Source organism: Benincasa hispida, chromosome 5 (assembly GCF_009727055.1).
Source record: "Benincasa hispida cultivar B227 chromosome 5, ASM972705v1, whole genome shotgun sequence".
NCBI classification, from domain to species: Eukaryota; Viridiplantae; Streptophyta; class Magnoliopsida; order Cucurbitales; family Cucurbitaceae; genus Benincasa; species Benincasa hispida.
Genome location: NC_052353.1, coordinates 55,651,919 through 55,677,377, shown reverse-complemented (window position 1 = coordinate 55,677,377; position 25,459 = coordinate 55,651,919). Strand labels below are relative to the sequence as shown.

Sequence of the window (25,459 nt, the reverse complement as noted above, 5' to 3'; positions counted from 1 at the left end):
GGCTTCAAACACTTTGAACCAACTCGAACGGACCTAAAAACACCAAAAACCAGGTTGAACCGGTCAAATCGGCTCAACCAGGTCAATTGGACCAGTCCAGACCGTTTGGACTGACTGGTCAACGTGTGTAGAAACTGGTCAACAAATGGAGCGCGGGGCGAGCCAGGTTGGACACGCGGGCAAGCAGGGTCGCAGATGGGAAGGCATGTGAATGGGTGCTGATGGAGTCGGGTTGCGGAGCGGGTGGGCCGAGCACAAACGAGTCGGATCCTTTGGGCGGCAGTTGGTACGAGGGCGGCACTTTAGAATTGGGTCGGGTGTCGAGTTTGTAAAATGATTTTTCGGGTCTGGGAAGGAAAAACGGGCCTGTGAGCCATTTTTCACCAAAAATGCTGTTGTTTTCTTTCCTAGAACCGAGCAACTACAGCCTAAAAATGACTCTAACGACTCTAGCAAATTTACAGACCCTTTACCACACATTAATGCTCATACACATGTGAGCAATTACAAATTTCAACAAGAAATTAAATGAAACCTAATGCCAAAACCGTAATGTATCCACTTTAGTCCACAAACATTCAATAAATGAAAAAATACCCACCAATATGTAATAGAACGTTGTAAGCATGCTCTGATACCATTTGATGGAATATAAAAAATGCATGCCCAACGGAAGCGATGAAATTGACAACGTTCTAATTGTAATAAAAACAAGAATAAGCATGCAAAAGGAATAGAAAATACAACCTTTGAAGACTCCACTATAAACTTCCTCTCCCGTGCACGAACGACACCACCAACAGTAAATCCCCATTATTCTCCGGTTCAAGAACATGGTTGTGAGACCGTTTTGTTAGTGAAAATAAGGGAATTTCACTATAGAAAGAAGGAGAGTAAAGGAGAGTTGAGGTGGAAAAGTTTAGGTCAAAAGTTGTGGAAGTATTAGTTTTGCAAATTCAAAAAACAAAGCCATTTATAGAGAAAATACATGCAAAATCCCATTTTGCATGTTTTCCATCTGAAACCCCACTAGCATGTAATCTCTAGGTGTCAAGCTTGGGAAGTGCCACTTCAAAATCCACTTAGTTAGTAGGAAAATCCAACAATTGAATTTTTCCACTAACGAATTTTTTATTTAAAAAAAATAAATACAATTTTTCAAATTTAGAAATTATTTAATTAAAACAATTTCAATTAAATAAAATAAAAAAATTTAATATCACATATTAAATTGTTTATGACACCTAGCTTTGATTAATCATATTAATCAAGTTTAAAAAACACTTTCATGCTAATGATCGAGTATACTCTAAAAAATAAATAAATAAATAATTATTTATTTAATTGTAAATTATATCTCATATAAAATACAATTTTTCCTAAAACCCGAATTTGAACATTTCAAATTCTTATTTCACCTAGTTCTTCAATTTTGTCCATATTGAGCTAGCAAGGAGACCCGATGGACCTACAGATCATGGGATCCAACGATCCAAGACTAATCGGTCAAACTCTTTAACCTAGTTAATCAACATTCGTTAACTAACAGGAGTGTCCACTATAGCCTGTAGTTGCACTCCCCTCACTATAGATATATTATGTGTCCATTTTATACAACCGTCATCAATAAGTTGATTCTTCATAGGTTGTTCGTAACCTCAACTTGGTCAAATATCGAAATACCCTTGAGTTACATCTTTTCTTCTTAAGTACCATTGTCCCTCTAATGAACAATTGATTTAGGATCATAATCACTAAATCCATTCCCTCTTAGGCCAACGAAAGGATAGGGCCCCTTGTTCAAGACTCGGGATCAGCCCTTAAGGGAACAACCTTTCTACTATCCCTAAAATGGGTAGAAGTGAGTTCCATCTTGCAAATTCTATGTCCCCAATCATCTGCCCGATTTTATCCTTGAAATGGGAGGCATATTGAGCAGATCAAGGGACAATCGTGAATAAACAAGAGTTCATAGACAGCTCAGGATTCAGATCAAGTTATCTAGGTCATCAAGAAGTGAAATTAATCAGTGTTAACAGAAAACGGTGTTAATACGTAATAGTAATTATTTCGTGGTCTGTCTTACATAATCTCATCGTGTAGAACACCTCCGCTCACATGTCTTTACATGAACGAACTGATCACATCGTTTATGACACTTTCCAATATTTGTAACAATCATAAAGCGAGCCGTATTCAATATTATTTCCAAAAATAGGTACTCAACCTAATCTAACTATTATAGATGGTTTAGGATATTTTACTTGAACTTGATCAAGTTTATGTCTCCACATAAAGTCCAAATATTCATGACAATAGCCAAGGATTCATAGTTTATTGGATTTAGAGTTATTAAACAATCAACAATACTTGTCTGAAACTAAATACAACCCAAGAACTACGAGTATGTTTACAAAACTACGAGTTTTAAGACATATAACCCAACACAAATTACTTCGGAAATGACACCCTATCTCGACTCTTTTTATAACACCATTGGGATAGCTATTTTCTCCCGATGGTAAAAAAAACCATTGGGAAAAGACACTTTTCCTGATGCTTTTAAACTTTCGTTGGGGAAGGCAAATATTCTTGTAGTGAGAGACAGAGAGAGAATAAGTAGATAAAAAAGGACTGGGCTCAAATAAATTCAAAATCGACTAATCAAATAGTAGCTAATATAATTTAGTGTTGAATACCATAAACCCTAAGTCAATTTCTTATAGATGTATTAAAGCTTTTGAAGTAACTAAAAACTTTTTCCCTCATTTTACCATTTACATGGATCTTAGTTTGGTATTGGAGTCTTTTTTCTTTGTTTTATAAATCTCATTTTCTTTCCATTTATAAATTTTGTTGAAGCATGTGAATGTCATGTGATTTTTTCTTACCTGAATTTCGGCATCGACACATAGTACCATATTACTAGTTTTTTTTTTTTTTTTTTGTTAAAATACTATTTCGGTCCCATACTTTGAAATTTGTTCAATTTTAGTCTTTATACTTTTAGTTGTCCAATTTAATCTAAAAGAACATACCACTTTACAGATAACCACCTCGGACTCGAAATAGTTATAATGAGTGAATTTTTTTTTTGGTAGATATAGCAATAAAATAGAAATGTAAAAATTCTCTTTCATAGCTCCTTTTATATATGGTATAAATATAGATTTAAAACTTCAACTTTGGTTGTTCTTTTGATGTACTTTTTTGGGTGCTAAAATTATTCCAAACCCTAAGTTAAAATAGATGTAACATGTAAACTTCTTAAAATTGGGAGTGAGACATTTGTTGAAGTGATGTATTTTTTTCTTTTCCTTTTTTGGGTGATGACCACTGATAGCAGCTGACTGATAGCAGCTATCAGTGATGACCACTGATAGTTGTTATCAGTTGCTATCGCTGATAGCTTCTATCAATTTCTATCGATGATAGTTGCTATCAGCGATAACTTTTAATTTTAGAAAAATTAATACAATCTTGAAATATTAACTTTTAATTTGTTATCAATTGTTATTAGCTATCATTGATTCACTTTCATCAATTGGAATCAACGTTGAAATATTACTACTTAAAGGCTATCAATGGCTATCAATAATTGATTTATAAATAGTGATCAACTTTGAAAGAAGACCAACAACTTTGATTACCATAGTAGTTATCACCAATAATCTTTTATCATGGCTATCACTGATAGTAGCTATCAGTCGTTATCACTGATAGACCTTCATCAATTAGAATCAACCTTGAAATATTAACACTTTAGGCTATCAATGATAGACTTCTATAACTGGTTATCACCTTTGAAAGAAACTCGATATATAGATATCACTTAAGTTTTATCACTGATATCACTAACATCACTCATATTGTGGTTATCAGTGATAGCTTTTTTCACTGATAACATCACTAATAAGATGCTATCAATGATCTCACTGATATCATGCTATCAGTGATAGTTCTCTATTACCGATAACGTGCTATCAGTGGGAGCTTCTATCACCGATAACGTGCTATCGAGTAGCTTCTGTCATCGATAACATGTTATTAGTATTAGCTTCTATCACTGGTAACATGCTATCAGTAGTAGCTTCTATCAATCATAACCACTGAACACCTTTTTGCCCATTTCTTGTCATTCCCAAACATTTATAAGTCCATTTTCTTTTTTATGATAGCTTCTACCATTGATAAACGTGCTATTAGTGATAGCTTCTAGGCATTCCACTTATATTTTAGTTCGATATTCAACTTTATTAATTAAATTCACTACGTTGGCTATCAATGATAGATTTCTATAAGTGGCTATTAACTACGAAAATATAATCAAAGATTAAGCTATCAATGATAAAAAAATATTAGTGGTTATCACTGATAGATTTTCATTTGCTATTTATATTTATTATTTGTTATAATAATCAATCTTGATGATTGGCTTGTTAGTGTTAAGTCACTTATGAATTGAGTACTTTCAAGTTCTACGTACGGAACTCAGCCTCATAATTCTTGTAAAAAAAGGGGGAAGAAGAAAAAATTCAAATAAAGGAAAGAAAAAAATTAAAAATAAGAGAAAGAGAAGAAGCAGAAACTGAAAAAAGGAAAAAAAAATTAAATAGAAAAAAATGAAGCAAAAAATTGGACAAATGAAAGGAAAACTAAAAAAAGAAAAAGAAAAAGAAGAAACAAAAAATCGAGAAAGAAAAGAAAAGAAAATAATAAAAAAAGATAAGGGAAGAAGCAATCGGAGAAAAAGAAGAAAATAAAAATAAAAGAAGGAATAGCAAGAACTGATGAAAGAAAATAAAAATAATAAAAAAAAGGAATAAGCAAAAACCAAAGAAAGAAAAGAAAGTAAAATAAAAAAGAAAAAAAAGATAAAAAGAAAGAAATGAAAGAAAATAAAAGTAAAGGAAAGAAAAAAAAAAGGAAAAAGAAAGGGAAAAAGAAGAAAAAGAAGAAAATAAAAAATAAAGAAAAGAATAAAATAAAAAAATGGGGAAGAAGCAAAAGCTGAGAAAGAAAATAAAATGAAAAAAATGAAAAAAGGGGAGAGAAGAGGCAACAATCGATGAAAAGAAAGAAAATAAAAAGACCAAAAAAAGGTGTGCAACAAGATAAGATAAGGGAGGACGAAATTAGAAATTAAAAAAAAAATTCAAATATTGACTAGTCAATTCATCAATATTTGCAAATATTTTAAAGATGTAATTTATTTTTAAATTTTTTCTCTTATTCTACTATGTATCATAAATATCCTAATTAAATTTTCACTGCTTTTCGTCTAATTAAAATATTCCTATTATAATTATTATAATTTCAGTCATTGAAAATTAACATCGACGACAAAAATGCGCATTAGTATTAAGTTTTAAACTCATAAGCAAAAGTATAAAATCTTAAAATCTATAACTCATCTTGAAACTAAATTCAAAACAATAAATACAAAGGTAAAAATATAATGTTTAAAAATCTAGAGACTAAATCATAGTTATGCTTAAAATTAGGGGTCATTTGGTTTAAGATTTTATAGATATCTAAGAACATTTAGAAATAAGATATCTAGGAATAAGAAGTAGAATAAAAGATAACTGTATTTGTTTAGAATATCTGGGAATGTGTTATGCTTTATTATGCAATTATAAAATATAAATTTAATAAAAATTAATTTTTATTTGTTAATTTATTTTGTTTGCATTAAGTTATTAAATCAATTTTAAGTCATTAAAATTTAATTAAATTTACCCAATCACCCTCCAATTTAATATATTTATTATGAATTAAATTTTTTATATTGTATATTTATATTATAAATTTTTATAAAAAAGATATTGATAATTAATTTAAGTATTTTTTTTTGTAATTTTGTTAATTGAAGAGTTAATTAGCTAATTGTTTAATGTCAATTATAAGCCTTATATATATACAAAAGAAGTTGATATAAACTAATTGATTTTAAATCATCAAACAATATTTTAAATTTTAAAAAGAATAATTATAATTATAGATTAAAACTAAAAGTATAAGTGTTCAATAGTGTTTTATTGAAAAAATTAACTTATTTTATTATTAGTTAATTAATTAATATTTTTTACACACTAATTAATAATTTTTATAAATAATTTATGATGTTAATATATATTACAATAAAAAGAAATTTAAGCAAATGTTTAAAAAATACTTAAAAATATTTACCAAATATATAATTATGGTTATTCATATTTAAAAAAAATATATGATTTTTCATATTAATTCCTCATAATAGAATAAATTAGGGAAATTATTATATTAGCATTATAATTAATAAAATTAATTAGATGCATCAACTATAAATTTAATTTAAACATATTTATAAAAATTAAATATTAACCAATATAATAATAGAATAAATTATGGAAATTATTATATTAGCATTATTATTAATAAAATTAATTAGATACATCAATTATAAATTTAATTTAAACATATTTATAAAAATTAAATTAAACAATATCAACAAAAAAGAATAACAAATAAAATGAAAAGATAAAATGTAAGAAAGAGAGAAAAACCATTGGAAATAGAGAAAACTTATGAAAAACTTCAATGGATGAGAATATGAAATCCTTAAAATAAGATGATCTCATTTCCAATGTTGAAATCTTGTACCAAATATGGTGATAAAATATAATTTCTCATCCTCATCTCTTATTCTCATGAACCAAACGGGCCATTAGGAATAAAAAGGCTATTTTTTTTTCCAAAAACTAAAAAATATATGAGACAGTAAATTCGAACCTCGACGTATGTTGATTGAAATATGTTTGTGTCAGCCACTTACTTTCACTCTTTTGAATTAAAAGAGGCTGAGCAAATCAAAATTTCAATTAACATAATGGAATGTTTTGGTTCTGTCACTATGCTACAAAAAAAAAGAATATTGATACCAAACCTAAATTAGTAAGAGGATTAAAATGGCCTCTTTATTTATATGGATAATGAATAGTAAAACAAATGAATCTGTGTCAGAAAATGAGGGGGAAATGTCTTTCCTGTCTCTAGGAAGACTGAAGACTAAGCAAGAAAAATAGTGAGTTCAGGATGAAATCCTCCATTGCAACTCAATTTGAATCCTTCCATTCTTTGAGTCTATAAGGTGATACTTCTCGTTTATCCTTTTGTTCGTAACAACATCAGAAAGACTGATCTCTACGTATCCTAACGATTCCTGTTTCAAAATATGAAGATTTGTAGGATACCTCCAAACAAGAACACTCAAGAAATATAAAGAACACAAATAACACTAAAGATAGATGTATATATTACAATATCAATGAAGAAATTACAATATGCCATAGTTTTTCGAGGGCTAGTCTTTTCCTAATTCTCCATCCCACAAAATTCTTCACACTTTGCTCCCAACCCACTCTCTCTATTTATAACTAAAAGCTTTAACCAACTCACTCACTAATTACTAATATGCCCATTCTAATAACGATATTAATATTCTACCAATAATCCTACTATATCTCTCACTAGGGCTCTCACAATATCACTCCTAACTTTCACAAAATGACCAAAATATATATCGATACATTGATATATCCATCTACATATTCATAAATTGGAAGATTCGATATCGATATTAAAGATTAATCGATATTCCATATATCTTTTACAAATACATATAAAGCATCGCAAATTGTCTCTATTAATATGAAAAGTAATAATAAGCTCCATAACTCAATTTGAAAGTAACAACTCAATTTATTGATTTAATTAATTTTTATTAATTAGTTTATTTATAAAAATATCCGTTGATATCAATATTTTATTTATATATCTATAAATTTGAGGTCTGGATATCGATTTCATTTTAATTCTTTTGGTCAGAAAGTTACATTATTTTAGAGGAATTGAAACTTTATTTCAAGTTTTGATAATATTCAGTTTACATAGTCAAGAGTGCATTTGGAATTACTCATTCCAAACAGGGTGAGGTAGAAAAGGAAGGTAAAAGGTGATTTGTAGCCAACTAAAACGAGGGAAAACATGGTGCTTTTAAGTGAAAGCAATCTCTTCAAAAGTTATCCCAAACTCATTACATTATGTTTCAGCCACAATACCAGCGGGTTGGAACAGCCTTAAAAACCAATAGCAAAAAAGAAAAAAGAAAAAAAAAAAACCTTTTAGGAGATTTTTGACTCGAGGAGTTGGTGTTAAGAGAGTGTAGTTGTGAATGGACGCCTTGTTTGGTCTGAGTTGTTCATGGCCCACAACTTATGCTAATTATTTCGTTTTTTGTTTTTAGTTTATGAAAATTAAGTCTATTTCCTCTCAATTTCTTATATTCAGTTATATCTTTAAGTACAATGATTGAATTATTAGTCAAATACTAAAACACAAAAGTAAGTTTTTAAAAGATATTTTTTTTAGTTTTCTCAATTTGGCTTGGTATTTTAAAACCAGTAGTAAAAATAGATAACAAATGAAGAAATTTGGAAGTGAAAATAACGTCTATAAACTTAATTTTACTTACCAATAAGCTTTTCATTATCCAAAAACTAAAAACCAAATGATTATCAAACGGGCTATAATAATTTTAGTTTCATTGTCTCCAAAAATCACGAATCATGATCTGTTCTCCCATATAAAAGATCAAACCTACATATTTGACATCCTTAGATCAAAAAGCTGTACTTCACTTATTTTACTTGTACAATAAAATAATCCCTAAATCATGCAACGTCTTCGTTGTTCTGATATTTGAGTATTGTCTATTCGAGTTTAAACACCGTCATTCCGATATTTGAGTTTAAACACATGTAGAGTACCTTTGATATTTCAATCTGAACTAGACTTGACGAAGAAAAATAGTGAGTTACAACATACCTTGGGATGCAGGAGGCCCATTCTTGATGAGGAGCTGAGAACTTCCACATATAATTTCTCATCTGTGGGTGGTTCTTCAAGCATAAATTCAAACTCTTCTTCCCATCTGGGGTCCCTGTTCTTCTTCATACGCTGCAAAAGTAGCAAGAAAATCTATTATCCGACAGCCTCAAGAGCCATATCTCAAACATTATAAATGAAATGGCAGGTTAACCTCATTTGCTCATATGAATAATTCATGTAGTTTATCTCAATAGATTTCTTATTTGTCATTTCTCTGTCTCATACATAAGTAGAGAGGATGTAATGAAATCTAACATCATTTCTTCCCACTAACTAAATGATGATATTAAAACAAGAACATTATCATGTATTAGAATCATGAAGTACCTTAGTTCTTTTCTCTTCCCCTTTGAACAGAAGCCTCACATATGGATTGTTGTGGTGTTTGCCTTCAACATCTTGAGCTTCATGAACGATAACTACAAGTAGACCTCCATTTTCCGGCGTTCCTACCGGAGCATCCTTTACCTTCAGTGCATCATCCAAATCTCCAGCTAATTCATCTTCCTTAAATGGTTTGTAAGTCAATTCAACCACAATCTGCCCCCTGTTCTTATCATTTTGAACATCATTCGGGTCCATGTTCTTCAGTAGGTCAAGGGTGAAGACTTTTGACACTTCAGGAGGAAGATCTTTCAAAGGGATTACATTCATGCCCATCTTGTCATGCTTTCCAACCTTTGAACATTAAGTAGATTATTCAAAAGAAAAAAAAAATTATAGACTAAATAGAAAAGAATCAAGGAAAGGACATAAAATTACTGACCTGTTCCCAATCGTAAACTTGGAATTCTATGACTTGGGAATTTGGGTCTTTGACCACCAAACTGAACTCCTCATTCCATTCAGGATTCAAATTCTTATGTTTCACGGTGGTCTTTTTTGAAGGTAGATTTTCCTCAGTAAGCTTAAGTTTCACATAAGGATCTGATGCGCCTAAAAGGTCTTTCTTTTTCAATCTCATTGCCCTTACAATCTTCACATCCAGAATTCCGACTGGCTTTCTTAGAGCTCTATGAAAGTTAAATCAATTATGTTAGCACATAAAAGGAGATAGCCTAAACACAAGTTTCATAACATTGAAACAAAGAATATAGGAACATACGTTGATGGATCGATAACTGTTATATCCAGGGTTTTAGGCCATAGATACATGTTGCCAACCTGATCTTTAATAGTCTCCTGCAGTTACAGTTTTCAATGCAATCATGAACATGATTTACAGATGCTGGCCCTCAAACAGAAGGTGACACAAACTCATTCGAAGTCAACTCCAAGATTATGTCTTAATGACTCGTCATATCGAAATGGATTGGCATTCTTTGAGCATTAAATCTTAAACCGGGGAAGATTACAGCCAAATATAGCTATCATTTTGAGAATAAATTATGGTAGAGGCTGATAGATGTTACATCTTCAGAGAGTTTTCACTTTAGATACTGAACTATATTAACATGAAATGGAACGTTAAACCCATTCGAATTCAACTCCAAGATTATCTGTCTTAATGACACATCATATCAAAATGGATTGGCATTCTTTGAGCATTAAATCTTAAACCGAGGAAGATCACAGCCAAATATAGCTATCATTTTGAGAATGAATTATGGTAGAGGCTGATAGATGTTACATCTTCAGAGAGTCAACTTCACTTTAGATACTGAACTATATTAACATGAAATGGAACGTTTAACCCACATCCGTTCAGCTTATAATTAAAGTCCATATGTCACTCATTCTTGTTAAAATGAAAGCAGAATGTAAGGAGAAAGATTATATTACCTGGACAAACTGGTGGAGACCTGGAATAGACATTAAGTCAGCCCCAACAAGCTTTAGCCCAAAATCAACGTGTGGCTGCAAAACCAACCGCAGAATGGCATCAATCGCCATAAAAAATATGCCATAAGTTTTCTAAAACCTTAACTAGAAGGATCTTTCATTAATGTTAGAGAGAGTGAGACCAAATTCTAGCCTGCTGGATTAATATCAGCATAAAAAATTTGTATGTAATTAACAGGAAATTTTGAATACGAACATTTTATCTATTTCTTTCTATTTAGTTAAAAGTCCTGGTCACAAAACTTGAGTAAATACCAACAACAAATGCAATGCTGACTCGTGATCACAAAACCTTTTCCATGAGCGAGATGAAGATATTTGCAAAACAAGGAAAGCTCGGAACCAATGGCTTCAAGGTAATACGTGGAGCCGCAAAAACTTGCAAATCTAGGATCTGTGGTTGCCACACAAAGAAGAATGAAAAAGCAGGCAACGGTTCTGTCTCATTATCCAAAAAGTCATTTAAGATTTTATCCATAGAATAAAAGAAAAGGCATCTCACGTTCTCACCTGAACTATTGCTTTCAGTCCAAATGCCTTGGCTGCAACCAAGACATTTGGATTTCCAGCCCATTTTATTGAAGGTTCCATTATCAGCTCCTTCTCATCGGTAGAATAGACTTTCATGCCTAACAAGAACAATGATCATGAGAAATAACATCAGTTGTGATCTTCAATAGAAATAATGATACAGAGAATTAAAATCTCCGCTGCAATATTGGTTTGTTCAACTCTGATAAGCTCCCAACAGATTCTTGGTCGATGCACAATGTAGCAGAGTCATATTTCCCTAGTCTTGTATTGAGTTCTTTTCCCTCTTTCAAGATATTCTAAAGTGCAGAAGGAAGCATCTGTCACAACCTTACAATGTGAAGATGCCAACATAACTATAAAATAGATAACTAATTTACCATTCGAGTACTTTTTTTCTCTTATAGAAAGCTTTGCCCAAATTCACAAAATAGAACTAAGATGCAATGGAAGACTTCTTAAAAAAGCAAATCTGGTGTGCACTTGCATTAAATACAGACGATAGTTAAACATAAAATTCCTCTAATATTGAACCAGGAAGAGTTGAATCACATTAGTACCTTGAAAAGTTGGCGGCAAGGACCCCAATGTGAGTGCTTCAAATTCAACAGAATCAATTTTAAATTTGGGGATTTGCTCTGCAATTATAGGTTTAGCAATATTTCTTGCTGTTTTGCATATTGCCTGTGTCAAGAGAAAACATAAAATTTCTGAACAGACACACGAAATGGAGAAGCTACAAAAAGAGGGGGAAAAGAAAGGGAAAGAAAAGGAAAGGGAAAATAAAAGATGTAGCATCAATGGAAGTGGAATTAGCATAACTAACAAACAAAAGAGTTGATTGAAAAACTAAAAAAAAATTAGTACTGCTGATGAAGCAGATGACTAAACCTTATCAAGATAGGGCCACATATATTCAATAAACTTGTTAAGCCAGTCAACCTACAAAAAAGTTGTTAGACAAACTATAAGATAATTCAGTCAAAGGCAAAAGATAATAGGATAAGAGGAATTTAATACGAGTTACATACACGATCATAATCTGGACATTTCACCCACAGTGGTATCTCAGGAAGCATTTGCTGCAATCTTATTGGGTCTTCTTCGAGAAGTGGACGAATTTCATGATCCTGAACAGGCCATTCCCGCATAAATTTTTCAAAATACATAGAAATGTAGGAGAGGCATTATAAAGAGAATAAAGCACTGAAATATTGGCTATGTATCTTAGCTTCTACCTCTAGCCTATCCAGTTAAGAAATTCCGTTCTTTTTGCATAGAAGAACTAAACGTGTGATTGCAGCACAAGATGCAACTGATAACATGGAGATCACATCATGAATCTCTAGTGGCATGTTTGGCTCAAGAACTTGAAGTTGGGGAAGTGGAGTTAAGAACTCCAATCCTAGTTTGACCCAATAAGTTTGTGAACCCCGCTACTAAAAGACATCAATTTTATGACTTTCTAACTCTTTACATTGTGGGCCCAAGATTAAACAAATCTCCTTATTTAATAAATTTTTAGCTTAAATAACTTCACTCCTTGTCCCAAATACCTCCTAAATGACTCAAGCTAGAAACATAATTATTTTCCAAGAGATTGGTTAGTTGAGTTAAGTGGAGTTCCAATCCTAGTTTGACCCAATAAGTTTGTGAACCCTGTGACTAAAAGACATCAATTTCATGACTTTCTAAATCTTTATACTGTCGGCCCAAGACTAAACAACTCTCGAGATTTAATAAATTTTCAGATTAAATAACTTCACTCCTTGTCCCAAATATCCTCTAAATGACTCAAGCTAGAAATATAATTATTTTCCAAGAGACTGGTTAGTTGAGTTCAATGACAAAGTAAACAATTGTGCATTCTGAACTTTGTTCACCATTTCCATGAAAATCTCCAATAACCAATTCAATAGATCGTTGTCCACAAGCTGAACTCAGTTTCCAAATCTAATCATGGTTGCACGATCCTACTATATTTTATTGTCACGATATAGGATATTAAATCCTAAGCAGATAGTTATCATGACCTGAACCCATTTACTACTTACATTCACCCTTAAGGTTCAATCTAAACCATCTGAGCAACTCAAAAGATAAAGAAACATCGTTAAGTACCATTGGTACAAATAAGTACCTCTTTCGTGACAGTAACTTTTTTCTTCATATGAATAAATATAGGATCTATGGAGAAACTTCTTAGAAGTATGATTTATGCAATAAACCTTTCCTATTCGATGGAAAAGGATCAAGGATCCCATGATCCTAAACTGACCTTACTTGAAATCGCAAATCTCAAATTTGTTTACGAAGAGTAGATCTAATTACATTAGTGTCCATAATCAATAAGGCTCGTTAGTAAGTGCTACAAGATCTCCTATATTGAAACTCATGGTTATGGAACCGAATCTAATAGTATGAAACATTTTCTTTTCCAAAGTGAAATCCCCTAGAGTTTCGAGGGAAAACGGAAGCAAAGGAACACTAACCTCAACATCATTGGGTTGAAAATAGATGAAAAGGAAGTAACCAGCAACAAGGCCAATGGAGATCCCAACTCCAAATCCAAAAAGGCCCAATATTGTACCAAAAAACCCCATTTCAATTCCTGCTTCAAGATTTAGAAAAACTTCCCTGCGACCTTTGAACTCAGTTCCAACAATGGAAATAGCCCCCTGTTCATCGATTTTCCCGCGCCTTTCTACAAAAGTTTGCAGATCAATCAACAAGAATATTCTACAGATGGGAAATTTTTTGGAAAATCCCAAGCTTCCTTCTCGATTTCAACGACCAAAACAACAGGATCGAAACCCAACAGTCAATGGAAAAATGGTAAGTGATCATTGAAATCGAAGCATTATTTTACGGGTTTTTTCTTTTTATTTTTTTTTTTGTTTCGTTTTTCTCGCAAAATTTGTAGAAAAGAGAAATTGTTGATGTTTTAATTTGAGGAACTCAGAAATAGGCAACGATTTGAATCGCGGTTTTTATGGCGTGGCTTTTTTTTTTTTTAAATGACTTAAGATACCGTTAATGATAAAATAATAAAAATAATAATAAAGCGGGAAATTTTAGTGCCGGTTTCTGCCACGTGTCACATGGGCGTTATAATATTTTTTATATTTTAATTGTTGTTTTTAACTGAAAATCAATTAAAGGGTGAACATTAAAAAATTGTTAAAGCTTATGGTAAATAGTGCATCACCTATCAAAATTTAAGGAAAAATTAAGAGGTAATTGCATATACAGCATTCTAACACAAAATAATAACAAATTTAGTACCATTTAAAACCATTTGCAAATACTCCATGAAAAAACCATCTGCAAATATGATAAAATTTTAACTTTTATCAGCATATAATGTTGATTGGAGTTTATCAGTAATAAATCTATCAATGATAGATATTTGATACTAATTGTCCTATTTGGTAGGCACATCATTGACTGATATCACCAATTGACCTGTCTGGTAGCCATATCATTCACATCATTGACTGAGGTTTACTTGTAATAGATGTCTATCATTAATTGTTTATATGCTCGTTGACTAGTATATATGTTATTAGTCTATATATCATATCAATCGAATACAAATATGATAAAGAAGAATCATATTATGTTAATTTACTATTAGGTGATTTCTTACATGGTCTATCAATCATAAACATGAATAAAATAGTTCACTCAAACATGTTAAAAGTAGTTCATCAATGATAGACATAAAAATGGTTGATAAGTGATAGATATCTATCAATGATAAATATAAACTGTTCAACCAATGATAAACTATTAAAATAATCTATAAAAATTATCAAATTTGCAGATTATTTATTTATGTGACATGTTTGCAAATGTGATAGCTAATTTTACTACTCGTTGCAATTATCCTGAAATTAAAGTTCTATGATAGCCCTAACGTTCTCCAGCATTTATACATACATTCTTCATCATAAAATTATCTAGGTGGTCTTTAGGCATAAGACTAATTCAATACTTAATTTGGAGTTCCCATCTTTTTCTTATGTTTTTGCTCGTTTTTGCTCTCATTCTTTCATTAACCCCAATCCATGTCTTAAGGTTTAGGTTTATATCCAATTGTTATTCTCAATGAGTACTCGCTCATTGCTCTTGAATTATCGCTTCATTGGTCATCTTGTATAACAAATGTTGTTTTCGCATGATTCAAAATAACATATTGTTGTAATTTGAAAACAAGCAAATAACACAGTAAGTATTTTTGAAAGGGAGAATGGCTAAAAATGTCTACATTGTGAAGAGTAAAGTGATTAAACATGGGTAGTAGGTGTGGAGTTTGACCAAGAAACAACATGAACAAGCCTCCCAAGTTTGGTTCAACCAAAATGAAACTCAAGAATTATGAATATAAACACTTCAAACATTAACCCTCCTTTTGATATTGCCATTATGGAAAAATCCTTTACGAAGGAAAGAACATTGATATATGAAAAATCGCGATATGGTGATATAACGCAGGGTCTTCCAAAACTGGAACAAGTGTTAGAAGTGCGTTCATTTAAAGAAATTGATAAATTTTGATTGCAAAATGATTTATTATGCGAATATATATCAATAGGAGACCTTTAAAAGAAATCCTAGAAATTAAGTTTTTTTTTTTTTGGTCAATTTAGGTGGTGCTTAAATAAGTTATAAATCTCAACTGGTAATGCTTTCATTGTTGTTAGCAATATTTTCTTAATATTCTACCAATATTTTTACTAACTATTACCCATATTAATGTTGGATTCTTTAATTTAAAGTAATATTGATTATTAATAGAAAAGACATTTTTTCCTTCATTTTTTCCTTTCATTCTTGTTAAGGGGGCAAGGAAATTTAATTTCGGTTGCAAGAATAAAAAATTAGAATAAAGGATAAGAACAAGGCTCAAGAAATTGTGGGATTATATTAATGAAAATAAAAGTTAAATAAAACTTTTTCTTTTTTGTTACCTCTCAATCTCAACTCATTAAATAACAAATGACCAAAGGGGATGGAAAAAAGGTGTGTGTGTATGTGGGGAGAGACAAAAAGAGGAGAAGAAGAAAAGAAGAAGAAGAAAGAAAGAAAGAAAGAAAGAAAGAAGTAAAACTTTGAGCTTCAAGAAACCCCAACTCTGAAGGGGATGTGATTTATGAAACATGTTGTTAGTAGCAAACAGAATGTGTAGACTAGCCTCTCCAGATCTTTTCCTTCTTTCTTTGAAAATATTTGTCCATTCAAATTCTAAGCATTGCATTTTGCTTGTATTGCTAGTGTCTTCTCATCACATTCATTCTTGAAGTTGTTGAATGCATCCATTGGCACTGAACAGTTTTCTTTACCCAAACAATGCTGCAAAAAAAAAAAAAAAAAAAAAAAAAAAAAAAAAAAAAAAACCCCATTTGAAAAGGTTAATCAAACTGAAACAAGAAGTTTGTATTTGTATTAGTTTCTTTTACCTGTTCAACGAGTTTTTGTGTATCGGACGATGAGTGGAATTTTCCATGTTGATAGTTTCCACAAACACCAGAAGGATCACCGAAGCTTGCAAATTCAATGGAGGCGATCTTTTTGTCGTGGGGACACCGGAGGTGGGCACTTGTTTTCACATCATCTACTACAGCTCTGAATTGCTTGTCTTTCCTTTCCCAGGACTTGACATTTGGTGGATGATATTGGGTAATGAAGCTGCAGATTGTGTCTCTGTTCACGAGAACTATTTCAACCTTTTCAGGTGTGTGATCCTCTTCTTCCAATATTACCAGTAGATTTTCTGATGGCTTTATGAAGGTTCTTGGAATATGGTACCTGAGAAAGAGCAACATTTTTTTCGTTGGACAAAACTTTTTTGAATTTTGAGTTTATAGAGATGTTAATGAGTAGGGAAAAGGAGAAGGGTGGTTGCTTACTCTGATTGAGTAGGCATTTTTAAAGGGGATAAGTAGGACATCCAATACCGACCGATGCTTTTACCATTCACCCAAATTTGTCCCTTCCCCATTCCATTCATTCTAATAGCCACAGGGTCATTTCCTTCTGGAGCATCAAAATATGTCTGCAAGATTAATGAGTGAGTTTAGTTGAATCAATAGTATCTCCATGGAGTTGGTACATTTTATCTCCAATGCCAAAACTGAGAAAAGAGTTGATAGAATTGCTTATTATCATTACCTTGAACCATGTGAGAGCAGTTTTTTCTTCCTTGATTTCGCTCCAGTCAACTCGGTGTGATCCTCCCTGAGTGAAAGCTTTAACTTTTTCTCCATTCAGACCAACCTGCAAGAGTGTGAGTATTTAAGTTGTACAACCTATGACGTATGTTTTGCCAATCAACTTCATTTACTTGATTAGTTAGGTATAAAAGGGCTACTTGTAATATTACCTGGTGTCCCCAGCCATTTTTAGAAATATCAAGTGTTCCGGTATTTAAACCAAGGATTGTTATAAATCGAGGCCCTGCAAATCTGTGTTCCATGTATGCTCCACTATCCTGCATTATTGACAAAAGAAAGTGGTGATTATATTTTCTAAAATACAATCAAACAGAAATGACAAGCACTGGGTTGTAATCTCCATACTGGAAGTCCCACTGTCATGCCTAGCAGAGCTATGTTATTAATTCCAGCCCTTAAGGGCACTGATTTTTGGAAAACGAAGTTTTTCTCCTCGTGACTGCCATGTGCCGTTCCTAGAAATCAAAAGACCCCTATGTTCTTTAGCGATGAATATTTTCAATGTTAGGATGTATGCTATGTGGAGAAACTTATGTGTAATATAGTATTCATATTTGGATAAACACTTACCCATGTATTCCCCATTGATGAATACAAGTATAGCATGACCAAGGCTTGCAATACGTAGCACTGGTAGGATATCAGGACGCTTTGATACGTCTTCTTTGTCCAACTCGAAGCTGTTATCAGTTGATGTAAAGATGTTAAATATCCACAACAACTTCAAACATTAGAGTTCTATTGCTCGTCATTTAGCCTATTATTATTATTATTATTATTTTGTGAGAAAATAGAGTTTGTCTTACCTAGTGGTGTACCATCCATAATCTGTGGTGTCCTTAAGTAAACTGTAGAGCTCCAACGGTATCTTATTATTTACTGGTACTTGTTGAACAGTTGGAATGGGTTCAGCTGACATTTTCCACTTGAAATTGCTTGCAACCTTTGATGGGATAAAGTTCCTGGCATTGTGTTGTGATACAATCTGTGTTTTTTTTTTTTTTTTTGGCAAATGGTTATGGAAGAGTCAATTAGAGTCCTCAATTGCGGCAAGATTTATAATTTAACAACCCACAGAACCTATTTTATTAAACTTCCTGTCACTAAGTTTTCATGAGAGAGGAGTTTTACCGTCTGAGTGTTGTAGACAACAGTTTTACAGTCAGGAAGTATGCTAATTGATCGAGGTGGAAGAAGATATTCCCGTCCTCTGAATGTAATAGTTTGTGCACTCTTTGTGTCATTGTTGGCCAAGAAAGCAGCACAAATATTAGTTCCTGGCTTCTCATAAATGCGAGCCTGTATAGGATACAACAAGTTGATCAATTAGCATAACTTGGTGGTTTTGAAGGATCAGCCAAGTGCCTTCACTTAAAATATTACATCGAATGTATATAAATGATTATAGTACCTCTAAACCATTGCCCATCACCTGGGTTCTAGGAGTTCCCCAGAGGAGAGGTTTCTTGCACAGATTCAATGCCTTGTGCACGTCCCTGAGATGACCCCATTTCGGTTCCCTTTGTAAGCCTTTCACATCATAAAGGTGCAAAATTTTAGACATTTGAGTGAGCGTTCAAGCACGTGATTGCTCATACCTAGACATATAATCCACTTACCAAATTCGTCAAGTGGTGCTTCATCATAGTACCTAGTTGTTGTAAAGACAGCACTTGTTCTACCGAAGTTTGTTCCACCATAGTACTGCAAACGTAAAATAGTCCCATTGGTTGCCATAAAAGTAGAATTATGCTAACTTAGTAAATTTATAGGCATGGAAAAAGCCATATATTTCTTACCATATAATAGTTTACCAAACTACCGTTCTTGGAGAAGAATCGGGCGACCGAAAAGGCAATATCTTCTGCTGATCTTTGTGAAGGTGGATCTCCAAATACTCTGTACCTGTTTTATGACAGGAAATAGTTGATGTTTAGATCGTACTTATGCATGTATATAGTAACCTTCCTTTTTAATTCACATCATTTTCCACGCCGTGAAAAATTGTCAGTAAAACTAGGTATATATGCTTACTGAGCAGTCCAATTCTCAGTCCATAGTGCAGGCTTATAGGGTTTGTTGGGTCCTGTAAAAGTATCTCCGCAGTGCCTTCCATTGCAGGTGTTGATCTGAACATATAAGTGGTCTCTTTAGTTCTAAGAACGAGGATGAAATCATAAAACTTCTAATACTTTGTTCTTTAATCTTCCCATATCAGTTTCTTTTTTCTACTTTGTTCTTTAATCTTCCCATATCAGTTTCTTTTTTCTACACCAATCAAGAACAATTGTAAAGAGATCGTTAAACTTACCACTGGATCAGGAGCATCCTTCTGCTTGCACATGATCCATGGAACTCCAACCCCAAATCCAACTGCCATATTTGCTGCCCACTGGATGTATTGGACACCAAGCTCATCATATGCAAGTTGAACATGGTTATATTCATTTTCAATCTGAATCGTGGATGGAAAAATTGTGTTAGAAAAAATTTAAAAAGAAGAAAAAGATCAAATAAACTAACAATGAGGAATATATGTATATAGATAGATACATACCTGAGCTAAAATGATGGGTCCTCCTTGAGAAGCAAAAAGTTTATTTTCCTTCATCATGTCTATGATCATTGTTACATATTTTTTCATGTAATGCTGCAAATAAAATAATTAATTTTCTTGTACTACCTTCCAACTCCAATTTCCTAGACAAATTCAAACTGTAAAGATGACAGTCATATTTTACCTTGAATGGGGAGTTATATGAACGGAAAATAATGTTTGGTTTCTCTCTGAGCCAATATGGAAGTCCTCTGAAGGTGAAAACCAAATATTAGTGAGAAAGAAAGGGAAAAAAGAGAGAAAAAGAATTATAGAAATTTTGAAGCTTGAAAGAGGTAATGATGATCAATACCCATGGTTCCATTCAGCTTGGATGAAGGGTCCAACCCTTAAAGTCACATACATCTTTTTCTCAGCAATGAGCTTGATAAATTTTACCAAATCGTAATTTCCTTCGAAATTAAACTGCATATTGAAAAAATATAGTTGAATCAAGTTACGAATCACATAAATCAATCACAAACTCCAAGATCTTCAACTTTACCTGGCCTTCCACAGGCTCATGAATATTCCAGAAAACATAAGTCTGAATCAAATTCAAACCTCCACGTCTCGCCTTGTCTAGAATATCTGGCCACATCTGCAACTCGAAAACAACATTTCCTCAGTTTATTTTAATCTAAAATTTAGAGATTAAGATGTGGTTTCATCAATTTTTATATCAATTCCTCCTCAATTTTTTTTACAAACAAAACATAGGGTTTTTTGGCATGTACCTCTGGAGTACTTCTTGGATAATGAATGGAACCAGAGAACAGAAGCTCTCTTTTACCATTAATGATAAGTGATCTAGCATCGTAAGTAACACCAGTATTATTACCGCCATGACCATGAGTAGTAATACCAAAAGACAGCATGGAAAGAATGAAAAGAACAAACATCTCTCTATGAATCACCATGGAAATAAAGTCGTGTACAGAGAGAAACAGGGACAAAGCAAATTAGGAGAAACACGGGTAGGAATAGGAAATTCAGAAATTGAAAAGAAAGCACATGGAAGATTCAAATAAGCATTCATGGGCTAGCATCCCTTCATAGTTGGAGGCTTTCAAGAAGCTGGATTGAAATGGAAATTGACATAGAATTATATAGAGTAACCCTAAAATGTGGATCCAGAGCAATTCTTGGATTTGGAGGTGAAACTAGAAGTTTGAATCTCTTGGCTGTGAAGCACTTTGCCATATTTGGAGCTTCCACTTGTAAAATGAAAATGAAGAATTGAAAGCTAAAAATGGAGGTTTCAAAACTATTTTTCAAAATTAGTGAGCTCTAATCAATGAATTTCTATAATCTGCGGCCACTTACTTGGAATGTCGTGTGTCTTACACCAATAGTTGCGCTCCACGTTTACCTTTTCCTTAATACAACTTTAGAAAGAAAATAAAAGGACGCTATATATGATATAATATAATATATCCCAACTACTTGGCTATTTTATATTTAATATAAAATATGAATATATACAATTCAAACATTAACCCTCCTTTTGATATTTTAAATTATCAAGAACCAAGTAAAATAAAATTTAAACAGAAGAAACATTTATTTCTTTTTATTCCTTTATATTTAAGGAAATTGATAAATTTTGATTGCAAAATGATTTATTATGCGGATATATATCAATCAGACACCTTTAAAAGAAATCTTAGAAATTAAGATTTTTAAAATTTTTTTGGACTATTTAAGTGGTGCTTAAATAAGTTATAAATCTCAACAGGTAATGCTTTCATTGTTGTAACAATATTTTCTTTATATTCTCTTTGTATATTCTATCAATATTTTTACTAACTATTACCCATATTAATGTTGGATTCTTTAATTTAAAGCAATATTGATTATTAATGGAAAAAACATTTTTCCCTTCATTTTTCACTTTCATTCTTGTCAAGGGTATATGGAAATTTAATTTCGATCACAAAAATAAAAAATTGGAATAAAGGATAAGACAAGGCTTAAGAAATTGTGGGATTATATTAATGAAAATAAAAGTTAAGAGTTGAGATTGAGAGGTAACAAAATGATTTTTTTTTTTTTTTATCGATTATGAATTTAAATAATAAATGATCAAAGAGGATGGGGAAAAGGTGTGTTTGTATGTGGGAGAGAGACAAAAAGAGGAGAAGAAGAAAAGAAGAAGAAAGAAAGAAGTAAAACTTTGAGCTTCAAGAAGACTTTTTGAGCTTCAAGAAGACTTAACTCTGAAGGGGAGTTGGTTATTGTAGTCATAGATTATTGTAGTTAGGTTATAATAATTTATGTTTGGGCTGTAAATTATTTTAGTTTAGGTTATAATAGTATGTGTCTGATGTGTGAACTATTTTAGTTTGAGAAGGAAATAGTAAACACTGTAGCGAATAAGAAAAAAATGATAAAGGTAAAATAGTAAAAATTGTAGCAAATAGTAAATATTGTAGTGTTTTAGGATAATCATTGCCCTAAACACCCCTTAAGAGTTAAGATTGAGAGGTAACAAAAAAAGAAAAAGTTTTATTGATTATGAATTTAATTAATAAATGACCAAAGGGGATGGGGAAAAGGTATATGTGTATGTGGGGAGAGACAAAAAGATGAGAAGAAGAAAAGAAGAAAAAGAAAAGAAAGAAATAAAGAAGTAAAACTTTGAGTTTCAAGAAGTCCCTATTGGAGTTCATGCCCCAAAATCTCATAGGGTCTTATAGTTTGTAAATACTTGTATGAACAAACGTTTTAGTGGTTAATAATATTTGATAATTTATTCACTTTATCCATGAAATATATGATTTTTTAGTTGCATTAACCACAAACCAATAAACTAACATCTGTGGTTATCGTTGTAACTTAAACATGTATGTGGAGACATACAGGTGGATCGTATTTAAGTGATAACCTAAATGGTCTGTAGTATATGGATAAGCTATGAAGTACAGACACAGATACAGCTGCACGACACGGATATGATTGGATACGACGATTCGTCAATTTCTAAAAAGTTAAGATACAGATACATCTAAGGATGCGCCATTTTTTTAATATATATATTTCTAAAAAACGAGGATACTGATACGTTGAAGATACTTTTTTTCTTTAAAAAAATCTAGGTTATAGATAAATTTAGCGTACAAGTTTATAACAATAACACAAGATAGAATACAAACATTGAAATACAATACAAAAAGAAACATCTAAGATGTTGAAGTACAATAATTAATAAAATGTAATAGAAAAGTGACTCATATTGCAAAGAAAAGAAGAAGAAAATTAGAGAGAGAAGTATGAAGATAAATGAAGAACTTATTGTTGAAGATATCCAAATGGTATATATTTTGGTGGACTTTGTGAGGATTCAAATGTGAAGATGGAGATTAAATGATTCTAATCTAGGATTTGGTCTGGTACTTATTTATTTTTCTTTTAGTCTTGGACTCGAGTAGTGAACTTTTTGAATAAGTTGCCTAATTTTAGATTGGGAAAGATTACATGAGTTACTTGTATTTTTTCTTTAAAAAAGGTACGCATAGAAATAGATACGTCAAATCGCATGTCAGATACATATCTGGAAGGTATCTGAAAGTATAAATACGTCAAATCGCGTGTCAGATACGTATCTAGAAAGTATCCAGAAGTATCGGTATCCGATACGTATCTAATACTGATTCTTTGCCTCACATGAAGTATCTGTGCTTCATAGTGGATAAGGTTGGGTACTTTATCCTGGTGACACTACGAGTTTGGCCCGCTTTGTAGGTGCTACAAATGTTGTAAATTGCTACAAATGATCTGATCCTGATCATTCATGTATTAGACATGCGAGCGGGAATATTCTATATAAAAGGAGTTTGTATCAGACCGAACCACGAAATTTTTAGTCTCGTTATATAACGTCGTTCATAATCGAGACTTTCATTTCACTAGGATGACCATAGGTAACATGACCTCAATCCTAAGTGAGTTGTGAACTCCCGCCTATGAGAGCGGTCCTTTGATTTACATGGGTAAGATGGCTAGAACACCGACTCAACAAACCTACCATTTGGGGATTGTCTGATTGGGGAACTGGGAACTCAGCTACACAAATGGAATTCACTCATTCCCTGAAGCAGGGGTAAAGTAGATAAATTGCTCACCCTCTTTCTTGGCCAGAGGGGTTTAGTCATAGTGCGACTATGAATTTATTGTTCATTAGAGGGTCGGTAGTCACTTAAGGAATTAGATGTAACTACAAGGGTAAAACGATATTTGCCCCGTATACTTACGACTAATTTATGAAAGGTCATTCTACTGTTGATTGGTTTATATCCAATGGACACAAAACTATATCTGTAGTGCGAAGATAGCAGCTGTCGGTCTTTAGTGGAGTGTCTGACAGTTAACGGATGGTGGATATTGTGATTAAAGAGTTTAATCAGTTATTCACGTACCATTGGAGCTTCAAGCTACAAGTCCATAAGGTCCCTTGGTAGCTCAATTTTATTAAGTTGAGAATCGTGTTTTTGGATTAATTTGAAATGTTCAAATTAATAAGAGGGAAATTTAATTATATATGATATAATTAAATTAATTAAATTATATATTAAATAAGTAATTAATTCAATTATATATGATATAATTAATTCATAAATTATATAAGATATAATTAAATTAATAAATTATATAAGATATAATTGACATAATGTATTTGATACATTATCATTTATTTGGAGGAATAAATATTTGAATATGATTCAAATATATTTTTTATGAATAAGATTCATAGTTATTAAATTTAATATAAATATGATTTATATTAAATACCATAAAATAGAGAAAAGAACTATGGTTTATATATTGTATATGATGCAATATTAAAACTATATGTTATAAATATAATATGATAAGTTAGTTATCATATTTATTAAGTTAGTTATCATATTTATTTATAATTATTAATTATTTGATAATTAACCCTTTTTCTCTATGACCACCCTTAGTGAGTAGTTATTTAGTTTTGTGGCAAAATTGGGATAAAATGAAATTTGTTTCATAATTCCAAAGAGAGACACGATTTGCGATTAAGTAACTACACGATTCTTTGAGAGACTAAACGATAGAGTAATATAGTTTATGCGATAGACTCAGTCGTCTAAATGACAACCTTGTTCCCTTCTCGATCATCTTCCTCCTCTAACTCCAAACTTCCTCTCTAACCAAAATTAGCCAGAGTCCACCACTCCTATATTCTCCCACTGAGAATACCAAGGTCACCAAGTGGCAGTGTCCCTTTTTTGTTCGAGAATCGCGTTGCTGTTTGCTGTTGTTCGAGGAGAGTTCGTGACTTGTTCAACGC

General features: G+C 32.0%; 2 protein-coding genes across 4 annotated transcripts; both read right to left on the bottom strand.

Moving 5' to 3' along the window:
* Positions 1-6,802: 6,802 nt before the first annotated feature.
* Positions 6,803-14,246, bottom strand: LOC120077682 (synaptotagmin-2-like). 3 transcript variants are annotated; one of them, XM_039031639.1, is made up of 12 exons: positions 13,797-14,246; positions 12,336-12,434; positions 12,196-12,246; positions 11,865-11,988; positions 11,284-11,402; positions 11,066-11,167; positions 10,714-10,788; positions 10,037-10,113; positions 9,698-9,944; positions 9,259-9,609; positions 8,869-9,000; positions 6,803-7,204 (listed from the first exon to the last, which is right to left on the bottom strand). In XM_039031639.1, the coding sequence occupies exons 1-12, from the start codon at positions 13,905-13,907 to the stop codon at positions 7,073-7,075; spliced, it is 1,620 nt and encodes a 539-aa protein (XP_038887567.1). In that variant the 5' UTR covers positions 13,908-14,246; the 3' UTR covers positions 6,803-7,072. The 3 variants fall into 3 exon arrangements, with proteins under 3 accessions (XP_038887567.1, XP_038887568.1, XP_038887569.1); XM_039031640.1 differs by lacking the exons at positions 12,336-12,434; positions 13,797-14,246 and having other exon boundaries at positions 6,804-7,204; positions 11,284-11,603; positions 12,196-12,211; XM_039031641.1 differs by lacking the exons at positions 11,284-11,402; positions 11,865-11,988; positions 12,196-12,246; positions 12,336-12,434; positions 13,797-14,246 and having other exon boundaries at positions 6,808-7,204; positions 11,029-11,162.
* A 1,982-nt stretch (positions 14,247-16,228) lies between these two features.
* On the bottom strand, positions 16,229-21,314 carry LOC120077570 (beta-galactosidase 13-like). Its single transcript, XM_039031506.1, has 19 exons — positions 20,874-21,314; positions 20,642-20,737; positions 20,450-20,562; positions 20,282-20,348; positions 20,098-20,190; positions 19,852-19,995; positions 19,575-19,669; positions 19,340-19,445; positions 19,160-19,244; positions 18,952-19,070; positions 18,672-18,839; positions 18,347-18,525; positions 18,111-18,220; positions 17,886-17,995; positions 17,690-17,797; positions 17,479-17,583; positions 17,217-17,362; positions 16,767-17,115; positions 16,229-16,659 (listed from the first exon to the last, which is right to left on the bottom strand). Exons 1-19 carry the CDS (start codon positions 21,054-21,056, stop codon positions 16,552-16,554), a joined length of 2,484 nt encoding a protein of 827 aa, XP_038887434.1. The 5' UTR covers positions 21,057-21,314; the 3' UTR covers positions 16,229-16,551.
* Positions 21,315-25,459: the final 4,145 nt, after the last annotated feature.

Excerpts from the sequence above, each read along its gene's own strand:
- LOC120077682 (XM_039031639.1), bottom strand. The coding sequence starts at position 13,907 with ATGGGGTTTTTTGGTACAATATTGGGCCTTTTTGGATTTGGAGTTGGG. Across the intron at positions 12,435-13,796 it reads TTCAACCCAATGATGTTGAG|GATCATGAAATTCGTCCACT; the intron begins GTTAGTGTTCCT and ends TGGCCTGTTCAG. Across the intron at positions 11,989-12,195 it reads TGTGGCCCTATCTTGATAAG|GCAATATGCAAAACAGCAAG; the intron begins GTTTAGTCATCT and ends CTCTTGACACAG.
- LOC120077570 (XM_039031506.1), bottom strand. The coding sequence starts at position 21,056 with ATGGTGATTCATAGAGAGATGTTTGTTCTTTTCATTCTTTCCATGCTG. Across the intron at positions 18,840-18,951 it reads TGATGGGCAATGGTTTAGAG|GCTCGCATTTATGAGAAGCC; the intron begins GTACTATAATCA and ends TATCCTATACAG. Across the intron at positions 17,116-17,216 it reads AAAATGCCTACTCAATCAGA|GTACCATATTCCAAGAACCT; the intron begins GTAAGCAACCAC and ends GCTCTTTCTCAG.